The sequence below is a fragment of the Labeo rohita genome, chromosome 23, assembly GCF_022985175.1.
Source record: "Labeo rohita strain BAU-BD-2019 chromosome 23, IGBB_LRoh.1.0, whole genome shotgun sequence".
Taxonomy (NCBI): Eukaryota; Metazoa; Chordata; class Actinopteri; order Cypriniformes; family Cyprinidae; genus Labeo; species Labeo rohita.
Window position 1 is genome coordinate 18,945,443 of NC_066891.1, and position 16,192 is coordinate 18,961,634.

The 16,192-nt window shown below is 37.2% G+C and overlaps 2 protein-coding genes across 2 annotated transcripts in view; both read right to left on the bottom strand.

The window, feature by feature from the left end:
* Positions 1 to 1,283: 1,283 nt before the first annotated feature.
* On the bottom strand, positions 1,284 to 7,584 carry emd (emerin). The gene is made up of 8 exons (XM_051096392.1): positions 7,489 to 7,584; positions 6,801 to 6,884; positions 6,470 to 6,565; positions 6,342 to 6,376; positions 6,218 to 6,255; positions 3,239 to 3,280; positions 2,920 to 2,976; positions 1,284 to 2,446 (listed from the first exon to the last, which is right to left on the bottom strand). Exons 2-8 carry the CDS (start codon positions 6,880 to 6,882, stop codon positions 2,233 to 2,235), a joined length of 564 nt encoding a protein of 187 aa, XP_050952349.1. The 5' UTR covers positions 6,883 to 6,884; positions 7,489 to 7,584; the 3' UTR covers positions 1,284 to 2,232.
* A 2,944-nt stretch (positions 7,585 to 10,528) lies between these two features.
* Positions 10,529 to 16,192, bottom strand: part of flna (filamin A, alpha (actin binding protein 280)) — a 42,286-nt gene continuing 36,622 nt past the window's right edge. Inside the window, 8 exon segments of the mRNA XM_051096686.1 lie at positions 10,529 to 11,672; positions 11,764 to 11,967; positions 12,805 to 13,023; positions 13,109 to 13,285; positions 13,440 to 13,572; positions 14,385 to 14,500; positions 14,605 to 14,742; positions 15,913 to 16,179. Of these exon segments, the coding sequence (XP_050952643.1) occupies positions 11,488 to 11,672; positions 11,764 to 11,967; positions 12,805 to 13,023; positions 13,109 to 13,285; positions 13,440 to 13,572; positions 14,385 to 14,500; positions 14,605 to 14,742; positions 15,913 to 16,179 (1,439 nt within the window). The 3' untranslated portion in view covers positions 10,529 to 11,487.

The window sequence follows — 16,192 nt, forward strand, 5'->3', positions numbered from 1 at the left end:
TAATGTTCAACAACTTAACAAATATCCAGTGATCAATGCATATTGATGCAGCCAGAAATCGTGTTTTCTAACTCTTACATGTATCTGATTTTAACGCTGGGGAAAATTAATAAAGCAAACTGTGAACTCAATACAAATACAAAATAGGTTGGCCTAAACCCCGGTGATCACTTATATCAATGTTATATATATCGTCCAGCTGAGAATCTTATATAGTTTTTGTCAGTGTTCATTTAAAAAACACCCAGTTATGCAGAATTTAAGATGGTAAATATTTAATTGATGACTTGTCAATACGATATACTACAATACAATATATAGGATATGATTTTACTGCACAATTCAACTGCAAATCTGTGTTTTGCTGCCTGGAGACCATTTGTTTCTTTGAATTGCAGCGATTAATTTTTTCAGTAGCTTTCAGCAGTCTGTGAAAATGTACCTCAGGATTCTTGTCAAATCTCTTTGTACAGTCAGTTGCAAAGCTCATTCTGGTTTTAGAGCTGTTTTGTGTGTTCTGTCACCGCATTCACGTTGAAACCGTAAGACTGTAAAAAAACATGGATGTAGTGTCCATGACGTCACCTGTAGGTTTCTGAAGAGCATTTTTGAAGCTCTTAGTGGGCGGGAATCGGCCATCGCCATCTTGGAATCGCATCACTGCATATCACTCCCAGATAATCGAAAATGGGCAAAGAGGCGGGACGTGGGTGGAGCTGGTTGCTGAAAGCAGCGGCAATCCACCTGTCACTCAAGTGGCCACGCCCTAAATTATGCAGAACTTTAAGGCTTAATATAATTTAAACAGATGAGTTATTAAAAAATTCACCCCCCTCACAGTTGACATGAAGGGGAAAATTAGCTATATAGACCAAAACCACTTTTTGTACCAGGCTGTAAACATTTTTTTTCTGCTGTAAAGTTGGGCATTTTAACATGGGAGTCTATGGGATTGATTCCCTTTTGCAGCCAGTCGATGAATTGCAGTTTTAGTCACTTCCGTAGTGGCTTCAAGAGGGAGCCCGGGAGGTTGCCGCTTGGTTGAAACCAATGCTGCCTTTTTGCCACTCAGTGGGCGGAGCCACAGCCACTCCAGCTGACGGTGACATCACATGCATACCCTCTATTAGTTGGTTCAGGTGTGTTTGATCAGGGTTGCAGCTGAACTCTGCATGAAGGTAGATCTCCAGGAACAGGGTTGAGCACCCCTGCTCTAAACAGTACCAGAAAACTTTATTACTGACTTTTTGGTCAAAGGATTTAATCATGTTCATAAAAACAGGACAAAAACTTACACAAATGTCACTTTATTAGATAACATTTCAAACCAAGACAGTACAAGTTTTTCAAGCAAACAAATTTCAAATTTAAGAAGTGTTTGGACATTGTTTTTTTTTTTGTATGTTCAATTACTTTGCAAAATGAGAAAAGTTTTAGTATAAACATTTGTTTGCACCGAGTTGTCATTATCTAATAACAATGGTATACATTCTATGTGTGGCTTAGGTTTTCCAGAAACTTTTTGGCAACACAATATATAATTTAAAAAAAGGCATTTTGGTAGTGTTTACATGTCAGGGACAAGCAGCAGAAGGATAGTAAGGAATGAATGAATCGGTTTAATAAAAAAAGTTTACCATATATATCCTTAATTCCTCATAGTAATAATGCACTCAAAGCTTTTTATATTGTGAACATAATCTTGACTGAAGGGGTTGTTGCATTGTGCCTAACAATGGCCTTGAGCTCTAACCATTATTCACAAACTAGGACAGCCTTGTGTACTTTATTGCTCAAATCTCTTCAGTTTTAAAATCAGCACCTTAGAATTTATTAAAAATGTTTAACACTGAAAACAGCGAATTGAAACGGTGCTCTACAGAATGTCCCATGAACACAAGCTCTAAATACACTGCTACAGCAAAAGGATTTTACATACAATTCATAGGAAAATAAGCTTAAAGACATTTAAATGCCCAATTATCATAAAAATACACAATTTTCTTCCACGTCTGTACCTGTTTGATTATAAAAATGCACAAAGCAAGTATCTGAATAAAACTTTACGCATTATACACAAGTTCATGGTTTGTACGACAACTGCTACTAAACCTTAAAATCTGTGCTCATACGGAATATTATTTGCTCTTATTCCAGGCTGTATTTTTGGTTGATCTTGTACTCAGTTTAGGTTGGGGCTGATGAACATATTTAAAACATCTCACCGTCCTTCTACTGTATGGTTTTAAAGGGGGTCTCCTCTGCGGGCTCCATACACGTGTACACATAATACAGAAACACAGCAATGATGATAAACACCAAGACACGAAGCCAGCCTGGCACACCTCCAGATTTGCTGCTCTCTGGACTGGATGAGCCATGCTGCATGGACTTTGGGACTGATGAGCCTAGCCGAGAAGAACTTTGATAGGATGTACGAGTTGGGCTTCAAAATAGACAGGAAAGACATTTCTTTTATTTTCAAGTGAGGTATTAAAGTATTATAGCCAAACTGTGGTAGCACATCTTAGGAACTTGGTCCTAGAGGGGCCATTGTCCTGCAGAGTTTAGCTCCAACCCTAATCACACACACCTGAACCAGCTATTCAAAGTCTTATTAGGCCCAAGTGAGGGTTAAGGCTAGATAGTATACAGATGTGGCTACTGGGCATGTGCACATCAATATACAGTCATTTTTGTCATACTGTACAACAATTCCTGTTTTTGCATTATTGTAAGGGCTAGGTTTAGGGTTGGGGCAGGTGTAGACATTAATAAAACAGTCTAATAAGCAGAAAATTCAATTTCATTGTTAGTTTCAACCCCTAGTAAGACCTTGATTAACTGGTTCAGGTGTGTTTAATTAGGGTTGAAGCTAAAGAAACACTGTTAAATAACATTAATAAAACAAAAACTCACTCATTGCTGTAGCGTATGTCATCATCTCTGTAATCAGTCGGCTTTGACCTCCGTATGCTGTAGAGAAAAAGCATATATCCAGTTAGCACTTAGGTTGAAACCACTTCTAGGCTAAAAACCCTGTTGAAAAAAAAACAGCATAAGCTGGTTAGGTATGTTTTGAAGCATGGCTGGTTTAAGATGGATCTAAGATGGTCATGTGCTGGTCCTAAGGAACTAGCTCCTGCTCAGGAACAGGAATGCTTCAAAACATACCTAACCAGCATATGCTAGATTTTTCAACGGGGAAATAAGATGAAAAATAATGAATGAGTCTCACTCATGGGCAAAATCTGCATCGGTGACCTTTGACCTCCTCGTGCTGGGGAGAGATCACACGTATACAATTATTGTAATCATACAAGAACAATATCTGTGATCTCAGCAAGACATTTATATAAACATTATGATTGTGATTTAAGATTACTGTTTAACATCTGCAATTTTTTTTTTTCTGTGCATGTTGTGTCAATATGTAGTATAACTTTAAAGATTGAATATACAACTTTCAATTGATTTCTGTTCATTTATAATTCATTTTATAAACAGAATATAGAAAAAAAAATCCCCTTTGACAGATACTATATTTGTTATTGTTTTAAAGGAACACTCCACTTTTTTTGAAAACAGGCTAATTTTTCCAACTCCCCCTAAAGTTAAACAGTTGAGTTTTACCGTTTTCGAATCCATTCAGATGACCTCCTGGTCGGGCGGTAGCACTTATAGCATAGCTTAGCATAGATCATTGAATCCGATTAGACCGTTAGCATCTCTCTCAAAAATGACCAAAGAGTTTTGATATTTTTCCTATTTAAAACTTGACTCTTCTGTAGTTACATCATGTACAAAGACGGACGAAAAATGAAAAGTTGCAATTTTCTAGGTCGATATGGCTAGGAGCTATACTCTCATTTCGGCGTAATAATCAAGGAACTTTGCTGCTGTACCATGAGTGCAGCAGGCGCAATGATATTACGCAGCCGTCAACTCTGCTGGCTGCAACTTTGCATCTACACAAACTTAGTGCCGGTCACTTTCAGGCGCTGCGTAATATCATTGTGCCTGCTGCACCCATGGTACAGCAGCAAAGTTCCTTGATTATTACGCCGGAATGAGAATATAGTTCCTATTCATATCAGCCTAGAAAATCACAACTTTTCATTTTCTGTCAGTCTTAGTACACAATGTAACTACAGAAGAGTTTTAAATAGGAAAAATATTGTCATTATATATGGTCATTTTTGAACGAGATGCTATCGGTCTACTCCGATTCAATGATCTCTGCCGGGGTGTCAAACTCAGTTCCTGGAGGGCCGCAGCCCTGCAGAGTTTTGTTCCAACCCTGCTCCAACACACATACTATGCAGTTTTCAATTAAGCCTGAAGGACTTGATTAGTTGGATCAGGTGTGTTTTATTAGGGTTGCATCTAAATTCTGCAGACCTGCGGCCCTCCAGGACTGGAGTTTGACACCCATGATCTATGCTAAAAGTGCTACCACCAGACCCGGAGATCGGCTGAATGGATTAGAAAACGGTAAAACTCAACTGTTTAACTCTAGGGGGAGTTGGACAAGGAGCCTATTTTCAAAAAAAGTGGAGTGTTCCTTTAAGCATAAATTAAATTTTGTTCAATTTCTCAAGACTTTGATGCATCCTGATTTTAAGAATGTTTTAATTTTTAATATTGGAATACTGAATAAGGTATTTACTGAGTATTTATTTTTTTTTGAATGCATGCAAAATTTCATAAGACTTCATATCAAGAATTTCTGCTCTGATTCAAGATCTTTTTAAAGAGACACCCACATGAAAATTCTGTCATTAATTACTCACCCTCATGTCGTTCCAAACCCGTAAGACCTTTGTTCATCTTCGAAACACAAATATTTTTGATGAAATCCGAGAGCTTTCTGACCCTGCATAGACAGCAACATAACTACCACATTCAAGGCACAAAAAGGCAGTACTGACATGTTAAAATAGTCCATGTGACATCAGTAGTTTAACTGTAATTTTACAAAGCCATGAGAATAATTTTTGTGCGCAAAGACTAATACGGAAGAGAAGAAATAGTTGAGTCTTCTTCGCCGCAAAAAGTATTCTTGTCGCTTTATAAAATTAAAGGTTGAACCACTGATATCACATGGACTATTTTAATGATGTCATTAGTACCTTTCTGGGCCCTGAATGTGTCAGTTGCATTGCTCTCTATGGAGGGTCAGAAAGTCCTCGGATTTCATCAAAAATATCTTAATTTGTGTTCTGAGGATAAACAAACATCTTATGGGTTTGGAACTACATGAGGGTGAGTAATTAATGACAGAATTTTAATGTGGGTGAACACTCCCTTTAAGACTTTAAATTATCAAAGGGCAAATTAAGTAAGGAATAAGTGACGACAGGCCATTGAATTCTTAGAATTCTTCTTATTTTTGAAGAATTCAATGGACCGAAGTCAATTATTCCCCTTATACTATGGTTACCACACCTCAAGACATTATTCAGATAATATATTTCAAGCTACAGTCCGGTTTTTGTTCTTAAAACACTATTCTAAGTAGGATTCATTTCTTACACGTCTCATCCAGCACCTCCAGCTAATTCCAAAACATCATTTTAGACATCATAACGGAGGCTTGAGCTGTTGATAGCAGACTAATGCATTTAATAATGAAGATATTAGACAGAGAGCATAAGCATGTGAATTAGACTACCTCTGTGAGTCTGTGCCTCTTTCAACAGTGTACGGCAGCATCTCTACTAACAGTGAAACTTGATTTCTAAACGAACAGCGCCGTTGTTGCCTCGCTTGTGAGAAATGTCATGTCGTTTTTAAGTTGTTAAACTTGTTACTGATAAAATCATCACAGCAGTGCTCACATTAGCGCCGTATGTGTGCAAACCGTATGTGTGTGCATTTGTAAAAGAGAGACGGGGAGAAATAAGAGCGTGTCCTTTCTGTACATAATAAAACGTAATTTTGAGCCAAGACGTCTTTTTTATTCTATTGTTTACTGTATTTGTTTGTTTGGCCAGTGTCGTTGTGGGTTTTGGTTATTTTGCTGTTTTAGGCTGTAAGGACCTATGAAATAATTTAAATCAAGTGGCGAAGTGATATAGACATAATGCGTCAAGAGCTGCCTGGAACTTAGTTTGCCGTGCGTCTCCCTGAAAATAACTGCCAGATTCAAGTATTCAGCGGCAAGTATTCAGAATTTGTATTCAACAAATTCAGGAAAATAAAATATGCTACTTACACATCACCAAATCCATCAAATCTGGTCATTTGTGGCTGCTGAATATGAAAATAAGAAACATGTCATTAATAAACTGCATGTCTAAGAACACTTTTCCTTCAAGTTTAGTTCAGTTTTTACTTACAGCCTGATGATAGGTAATATATTCCACTTCCTCCTCTATGAAAACAAAAGTACATTTTATTCTACACCCTAATTATGTGGAATGTCAAAGCCTTTTTTTTTTCTTTTTTTTTTAATGAGAAGCCTTACGTTCTTCTCGGTAGAATGTCTTGTCAGGCGAGGAAGACTTAGGTTTTTTGGCCATGGCTTCATGCAGTTTCTTTTCATAGAGCTTTCGTGTGGAATCTGCAAAAACAAAACCAACACCAAATAGTAGCACAGGTTTCCTAAGAGTCATTGACAAAATACTTGCTTTAACATGTTTTCCTAAAATAGTGCTTAGGAACTTTTTATTCATTGAATGAATAAAAATGAAGAAATTAAAACAAAATGTTTTAAATTAAATTATTTCGACATACTTTTATTTTTTATGACTATAATATTACAACTTGCTTCAGAAGACTAAAGGTTTAACACATACCTACTATGGGTCCATGTTTAATCCCATATTCATCCAGCAGCTGACCGATCTCCTTATCAGATTTTCCACTTAAAGACGACATATCTGCAAAAAAAAAAAAAAAAAAAAAGTAAAAAAAAACCTTAAGTGACTCACAATAATGTTCCAGCATGTAGGTAACTAACTTTAGTAGGCCTACTGGTTGCCAGAGAAACGTAACGTAAATGCAAAACTTATTTGATCTCTAAAAAGAGTCTGAAAGAACAAAACCAGTCTCTCATAGCGAGGTACAACAACCAGCAGTGCATATGATTAAACAAAGACACTTCTGTGTCAGTCCACTACAACATCTGGGGCTAAATGTCACACATGTGCAGCTGCAGGGGCTGTAAACTTTGAGAGGTAACGTTACTCTGAAGAAAAAAAGACACGTCCTACACAAACATCAAGCGAACATAACATCGTCTGTCAGACGAAAGCAAAAGCATTAGGGAGAAATGGAGCACAAAAGCGTTTTTCACGCGAACAAAACGTAAGAGAAAGTGGTTTCTCTGGATCGAGCTAGCAGGCGAAACCACTGACACAACTTCAACGCATTTAGCATGACTGAGAATGGAAGGGAGAGCAATAGCAATGGATTCGCGTATTTTCTCGCCTATATATACCTTTTTCTATGTGTAAAAATAAAATTTTGTCATAATTGAATTACCTTAAACGATCCCAGGACGTTAAAAAGGCGCTTTTTCCTGAGCTGGGCGTGTCGCGCTGGAGGAGGAGACACGCATCACTTCCTTACGCCTTTGACTGACTGGGCGTGTTGAAAGCGTCAAATCTTTTTTTTTTTTTTTTTAACCTCACTAAAGCAAAATGTGGTGCAAAGGGACAAAATCTGCGCCGTTCACAACCAACATAGCTTACTGCTGTTTTCAAATAAACGTAGCTGTATATTTAATGTATAAAGACCCATATACAGTCTGAAAAAGGGAAGAAATGTGATATTGTGGAAAAAAAAATATATATATATATGTTGAAAAGAGTTATGAAAGAGTTAGAAGTTAATACTTTTAGGCAGCAAAGGCCCCATTCAGTTGATCAAATCTGACTTTAAAGACTTTAACATTGTTGCAAATATTTCTATTTCAAATAAATTTCAAGTAAATGCAGTTTTTTTGTTTCTACAAAAATGTTAAGTGTCAGAACTTCAACGTTGATACGAATTTGTATTAGGCTGACAGAGCATCTTCATATTGTATCTACAATACAAATGTGATAAGATAAAAAAGATTATACACTACCAGTCAAAAGTATTTGAACAGTAAGATTTTTAACATTTTTAAAGGGGTCTCTTCTGTTCACCATGCCTGCATTTGATCCAAAGTGCAAAAAAAAGGGAAAATTTTGAAATATTTTTAATATTTAAAATAACTGTCTTCTATTTGAATATATTTTAAAACTTAATTTATTTCTGTGATTTCAAAGCTGAATTTTTAGCGTCCTTACTCCAGTCGCACGATCCTTCAGAATTTGCTGCTCAAAAACATTTTTTATTATTATTATTATGTTGAAAACAGATAGAGTAGATTTTTTCAGGTTTCTCTGATGAATAGAAAGTTCAGAAGAACAGCATTTATCTGAAATAGAAATCTTTAGTGACATTAAAAATTTCTTTTTTGATCCATTTAAAGCATCCTTGCTAAATAAAAGTATTAATTTAAAAAATTATACTGACTCCAAGCTTTTGAAAAGCTTTTTATTTCAGATAAATGCTGATCTTTCTATTCATCAAATAATCCTGAAAAAAATGTACTCAACTTTTATAATAATAATTGTTTCTTGAAGAGCAAATCAGCATATTAGAATGATTTCTGAAGGATCATGTGACACTTAAGACCGGAGTAATGATGCTGAAAAGGTAGCTTTGATCACAGGAATAAATGACAACTTTAAATATATTCAAACAGAAAGCAGTTATGTTACATAGTAAAAATATTTAACAATATTACTGCTTTGCTGTGTTTTTGATTAAATAAAAGCAGGCTTGGTGAGCAGAAGAGACTTCTTTAAACAAAAATTTAAAATCTTGCTGTTCAAAAACTTTTGACTGGTAGTGTATGTTTTTACAAAATTAAAAAGTAAATGTTAAATGTTAATTTTCACCTCCATTGTGCTGTATATGGATAATCAGTGAGGTCCAGCTTGATTTAAGATAGACTCTAAAAAGATCTGACACATGAATACAAAGCAAACAAATGATCATATGACTTCAGATGACTTGAAATATAGAGCCATCATATTAGAGTCCTTTTTGAAGCTTGAACTCTTTAATCGGTCATTGCAATTTCGCCAAAAAAGCAAAACATTAGTCGAAATTTGCTCTTGTGTCACGGAAAAAGAGAAATACTGGTTTAGAACGAGATTACTGTGATTAGAAAAGATGACAACTATTTTTGTGAACCGACGTGCAGTGCACGTGTCTACCGCTGAGGGGCGACATTGCAACCATTCGAAGACTTAGACCTTTTGACTATAGGAGAAAACCCTCACTGTTTGTATTTGTTTTCGCGTTGTCATGGACAGGCAACGATGACAGCGAAAACATGATTCACTGATCACTTCTAAAGAAGCGTAACTAAATCCCCTGAGCAGTAATACCTGTGTAAATTACTTTTGGTGTGAACAAATGGCTAGTCAAACCACCCCATTTATTCAAAAAACAAAGTAAATGTAAGCCGTCAACAAGGTAGTCAAAATTTTCCTCAACAGCTAGGGGCCTCATGGACTCTAAAGTCATAAACAGATCCAGGGCCCTGGAAACCGAAGTTATGACACTGGGCCCGTCATACCTTATATGGACAGAGCTCAGCTGCTTATGTACAGATCTTGACTCAACTGCATGCCAGTTATGGGCGTCAACCGGATTTAAAAGTGTTCAATATTTCATCAACAGACAGAACCGATTTGACAAATCAGTAATTACAGTAGTAGTTGTTTGACTTATTGTGCCAGTGTTCATCAAGTCATGTTTTCTAACGGTAAGTGTTTTAAGTTTTCGCCACTGAATAAAAAAGGTAAATTAGAGGTAGCCTCTCTCACAACTATTTTTTTTCCTCAGAAATACGAGTTATAAAGTCAGAATTGCGATATAAACTCGTAGTTCTGACCTTTTTTCCTCAGAATTGAGTTTATTTCTCGCAATTCTGACTTTACAACTTTAGAAATAAATCATGCAGTTCTGAGAAAAATGTCAGAATTGCGATTTTGTTTTACTCAATTCTGAGAGGAAAAAGTCTGAACTGAGAAATACAAAGCCATTACCTTTATTTACTGGCAGAAATGGGATTCCATATGCATCTAAGTTAAAGTGTTAAAGTATCAAGACATGATTTTGAGATTAAAATAATTTTGATTAGATTACAAGAGCACATGAACTAAAATGTGCACGCTAAATCATTTATAATAACCACTGCAATTTCATAAAGGAATTGCCCATTTTGTTTTCATGGTGACTTGGATGTTCTCAGATTTGATCAATTTGGTCAACTGTACATACACTATTTTAAGTTTAAAAGCTTAATATTAACAGGTCTCCAGAGGTTTGCACAAACTAGATTAAATTTCAAGTTAAGTTTCCTTAACCACATTACCTATATTAAAATAATTTAACCATTAAACCACCACTTATAAAAGATGAGTGAAAACTCTAGGGCGAAAAAGAACAAGATATACAAGAAAAAACATTTACACATTGATTGACAGAAAAATAGTTAAGACAACTTTATTGTGTATCAAAATACTGTAAGTCAAAACTTTATTTTTTTTTTTTAAGACAACTAATTTTTTTAAATTTTGAAATACTGATTATACATTGACATTAGAGCACAAAGGGCTAAAGAGCTGACAAGGTGAGCGCAAATAAGTGACGTTTTGCCAAACGTTACTACTTCCAAGTGCGTTTTACATAACCAACAATAACTCAAGCAGTATGCATCAAAAATCTCCCTTTCGTTACATCTTCAGCCAAACGGCATCTTTATTCCGCCATGTAGCTTCCCTTTGGTTGCTAAAATCACTCGGCACACAATCCCGGTTTTAAATGGCACCTAAAATGACATTTTCAAAAACGTCTTCATGGTCAAACGGAAGCAACATGCAGCTCTGTAGATTGAAAAATAGTCAAAACACTCAGAAGGTCAGACCCACAGAGCTCTGGCACCAGTGTTAAATCAGTCTACATGACAGTCTATGGTTAAGCGCCACTTCACCCAATGGTAAGTAAAACAAACAAATTTGTGTTAAACAAGCGGCTGAATCACATCTAGATTTCTCCTGCTACTAGCAATGGTTACTCTGTACAGTTATGACTGGAACAGCAGTCTCCTAAACTGGGCAAAACATACTAGCAGCTACTCTGTGTTAGGGACAAGATCAGATTCAGTAACAAACCAAACACGGAGCAAAAGCCACCAGGACCCTCTGATTTAAAGGTTTACTGAATACAGCAAATGTAACAGGATCCAAAAATGACTGGCATACAGTGACAAGGTGCTTCTTTTAAATCCCTCTCTTGCTTAAAAGCTGAATAGTGGTGCAGGAAAATACTGGATGAGAGGATCACAAAAAGGAAGAAGGACAAGACAGTTTTCAGTGTTCATGTATTTGATGCTGGCAGAAGCCTTAGATGGTGTTGGAGGTTTTTGGTGGAGCCCCATTAGACAGTGATGTGATACGGGCTGCCGGGGATGTGCTCGTCGCCCCATTTCACCACCAGGATGTACTCTCCTTTCTCCTTCAGCTGGTAGGACACATTATAGAGACGGTTACCCAAGTGTTTCACCAAGATCTCCTCACAGGGTACTTTGGGTCCATCCACTCCAACCAAGAGCATGTTTCTCCCTGTGGAGATAAATAATGGAAATATAGCAAAGGTTTGCAATTAAGAGGAAGTGACTGAATGGGTTTAAAGTAATCAATTTCTGACCCGTACCTGCTTTACTACAGTCCACACTGAAAGTGTTCTTCTGTCCTATGAAGCCCTTGTTGAGTCCCAGACCCTTGGCAACTACACGGCTGGCGTCAGAGCTGCCCCAGCCTGGTGCTGCCTGCTGGCTGGTCGTCACACTGCGGGTCACGGGGTCAACCAGTACCGATGAAGTCTCGTGCATGCTGTGGCTATTGACCAATCGGGAGCCTGCAAAGGACACATTTAAAATTATGCACGATAACAGATAACTAACACATTATTAGTTATAAACATTTAAAAATGTAAAAATACCATGATAATATATTAAAGTTGACAACAACAACAATGCAACATGGAGTTTAAATTAGTTCAAATAAATCTCAAAAACAAAAAAAAAAAAAAAAAAAAAAAACAAACAAAAAAAAAGTAAATGTTATAAAAATAGATTAGTTAAAAATAAATTAGTAGATGCCATAAAGTAGAATTTATTAAACATGTATTTAGTTGAAAAGAACTAGACAATGAGCTTAAATTGGTTATTTAAAAACAAACAAACAAAAAAAAAAAAAAAAAAAAAAAAAATAAATTAAAGTAAATCCCATAAATTAAGATTAAAAACATATTTAGTTGAAAAGAACTAGATAGCAAGTTTAAATTAGTTATAAAATATCTAAACTGGATTAAAAAATAAAATAAAATCCATGGAAAAAAAAGGTAGAAAAATAAATTAGATTTAAAGATAAAAGATACAAATTAGATATTTAAAAAATAAATAAATAAATAAATAAAAAGCAAAACACTGTGATAAATTAAATGTTTTAAAAATGAGAGATATTATAGTTATAATAATAATAATAATAATAATAATAATAATAATAATAATAATAATAATAATAATAATAATAATAATAACAACAACAACAATAACAACAACAACAACAACAACTTGGGTAAATTCAATATATTTTAATTTTACGGGTAAATTGGTAAGTAAAAAACATTATTATTGTTATTATCAGGAGTTTTTTTTTTTTTTTTTTAACCTAAACCATTTTTCCTCCTCACCTGTAATTTTAGCTTTGAACGGGCTGCCAACGATATGGTATGGTCCACCATATTTGATAGAAATTAGGTAATTTCCAGGTGCCATAGGCGTGTAGGTGACCTTGTAGCCCTCTGGGCATTCCTGACAGTCCATCTTCACCTTGGAAGGCCCATCAATAGTCACTGCCAAAGCACCTGGGCCAGCTGAACTTGTGTTCACAATGAATTCACATGGAGATCCTGAGGAGGTAGTGGTGTAAAGCTGGTTTAGTTGAGCTGCACACATTGACAACTATAAAATACACGCATCTAAAGCTCTTTGTACCAGTGGTGCCTCCTTCCAGACCAGCTCCATAAGCAGACACCATTCCTGGGTCTCCAGCCTGGCCCGTCTCACCAACACGGATCTTGAAGGGGCTTCCAGGGATGTGAGAGCCATTAAATTTCACATCTATCAGGTACAGGCCATTCTCCCTGGGGATGAATCTCACAGCATACTTATCTGTGAGAAAAGGCAGTGAGAGGAAAGCAGTTGAAGATCAATCACTTGTGCCAACATTACATGTGGTAGCCTTGTGGTAAGAAATCTCATTTAAAAGTCCTTTTTACAGTGCTTAAGCTTTATCCTGGATGTCAAACCTTCAACCCATCATTACCTTCATCGATTTCTGTGACGCAGCACTCTTCAAGTGCTCCGGATGGGCTGTGAACTTTAGCGTCGATGACTCCCTTCGCTCCGTTTAGGCTCACAGCAAAAGAGGCCGGCTGGTTCACCTTTAATCCGGACTCCTGCATTAACATGACACTCCAACACTCAACCAAGGATCAAAAACTGCATGAATCTGACACTACAAACATGCAACAGCCCTTCACCTAATACGAGACTCTACAACTCTTACCTTCAGGCTAACAGGGTTAAAGAGAGAGGCTCTAAAAGAACCAAGAAATGAAAGCACCCTCACCCCCAAAAGCAGGGGTCTCTAAACTCAGTCCTGGAGGGCCAGTGTCCTACAAAGTTTACCTCCAACTTGCCTCAACACACCTGCTTGGAAGTTTCTAGCATGCCAAGACCTAGATTAGCTGGTTTAGGTGTTTAATTAGGGTTGGAGCTAAACTCTGCAGGACACCAGCCCTCCAGGACCGAGTTTGGAGACCCCTGCACAAAAGGAAATAGTTCATAGTCATAGAACAGAAAGACAAGCCTCTTTTGCCCTCTTTAACCCTTTAGCCTATCATTTCCATGTTGAGGGTAGAGCTGTTGGGAGCCTTTAGGACAAGGCACGAGAAATACAAACAGTCCTTCAGTATCCCAGAAACCCCAGCACAGCCCATGAACACAGCAGCAACTGATAACTGTGGCCTTTTTGCTGTGATGTGTATGCAACTTTTTACTTACACAGTGTTATGTGTGCATGTATGTGAGAGCACGTGGTGTATGACTTTTACCTCTCCTTTCCGCTACTTGTGATATTACCATGACATGAAGTTAAGTTTGAGTTGTTTAATGTGAGAATGTTTTCACTGTTTCTGTAGCTGCTGTGTTATGGGTTGACTTGGAGTTGTTTTGGGTGGACAAATGTCTGTCTTTCTCGAAGCCTCACCTGAAGACTGGCAACAGTGAGGCGGCGGGCGTCATCAGACGGCGAGGCCACAGGCACCACAAACGGACTGTCAGGGATGTGCTCATCATTGAACCTGATGGACACTTCATAATCGCCTGAAATGGATGGAGAGCAGTCAGCTTAGACGCTTACCATAAGGATGAACAAGCTTCCTGAAGTCTAAATGCATTATAAACAGAGTCCAGAACAAAAGCCTCACCAGGCTCCTGGACAATGTAGGAGACGCCGCTGGATCCATCTTTGCGGTCTTCAAAAGCAATCTCTGCCTTGCTGGGTCCCTCGACCGCAATGGACAGACCACCAGCTCCTGCTTCACGGGTCCAAATGCTGAACTCAGCTGCACATGGGGAAAACATGAAGCGTTGAGGTACAGTCTGATTTATCATTGTTCTGTGAATTTTAGCAGGTGAAATCCAGTCTTTTCAACTATTGCACACAATCTGGGTTTTCCTTGAAGGGGAAAATATCTCCCAACAGATTTTGCAATAGGTTAGGTTGTTAGGTAATTGTGACTTTGTATCTCACTGCTGACTTTTTCCCCTCAGAACTGTGAGAAACTCATAATTGCAAGAAAACACGAGGGAAGAAAAAAAAAAAAAAAAAAAAAAAAATCATAATTGTCATATACAAATTCGTGTTTGCAAGTAAAACTTTCTCACAATTATCATGCAAATCTGAAAAAGTCAGAATTCAGAGTTTCTGACAGAGTCAGAATGGCAAGAAACTCGCAATTGCGAGAAAGTCAGAATTGAAACAAACTCGCATTTCCAAGAAAAAAAAGGTCAGAATTGCGAGCTGTAACCTTGCAATTGCGAGAAGAAAGAACAGAGAGATACAAACACGCATTTGCGATAGTCAGAATTGAGATGCAAGCTGGTAATTGAGAAAAAAGTCAGAATTTTGATATACAAACTCGCATTTGCGAGGAGGAGAAAAAAAAGAAAAAAAAAAAGTCAACTGCGAGAAGTCTGAACTGAATTGTGAGAAACTTGCATTTGAGAGTCAATGACGAGAACAGACCATTTCTTGCAATTGGAGTCATCACAAATCTGAGAAAAAGTCAGAATTGAGTTCACAATTCTGACTTTGTAATCTGCAATTGCAAGTTTATGATATGCGATTCTGAGAGAAAAGGAAAAACAAAACAAATAAAAAAATAAATAAAAAAGTCAGAACTGAGCTATAACCTTGCAATTGTGAGAAAAAGAATTGAAGCACAAACTCAATTGTGAAGTCAGAATTGTGAAAAACTTGCAGAAAAACGGTCAGAATTGAGATAAACTCACAATTGTGAGAAAAAGTCAGAATTGCAAGAAAAGCCTTTATTTCACACAGTTCTGACCTTATAATACACAACCAAGTTTTTGTGATGCGTTTTGAACAGCTGCAATAACCTTTTATATTTTATTCAACGGCAGAAACAGGCTTCCATAGAAAGCTGCTCGATAGTGCCTTCAGGCACTAAAACTAATTTGACAGAACATGCAAAGAAACAAACACTGCATACCTGGTACACCCGCCTCTGCTCTTTCCAATCCTGGGCCTCCAGCACGGACTTTATGGGCGCCTCCTTCTCCAAGAGGACCCACAGTGAACTGGAAGGGGGATCCGGGGACATGCTGACCTTGATACTTCACACTAACCGTGTGCACGCCCATCTCCGTGGGCACGAAGCGAATGCAGTACGTGTTGTTTTCACCCTCCATGATCTCAGCCTTGTGTACTTTGCCAGATGGGCTGGTCACCTGTGCGGTCATGTCAGCGATGCTGATCTCTGTAGATCAAAA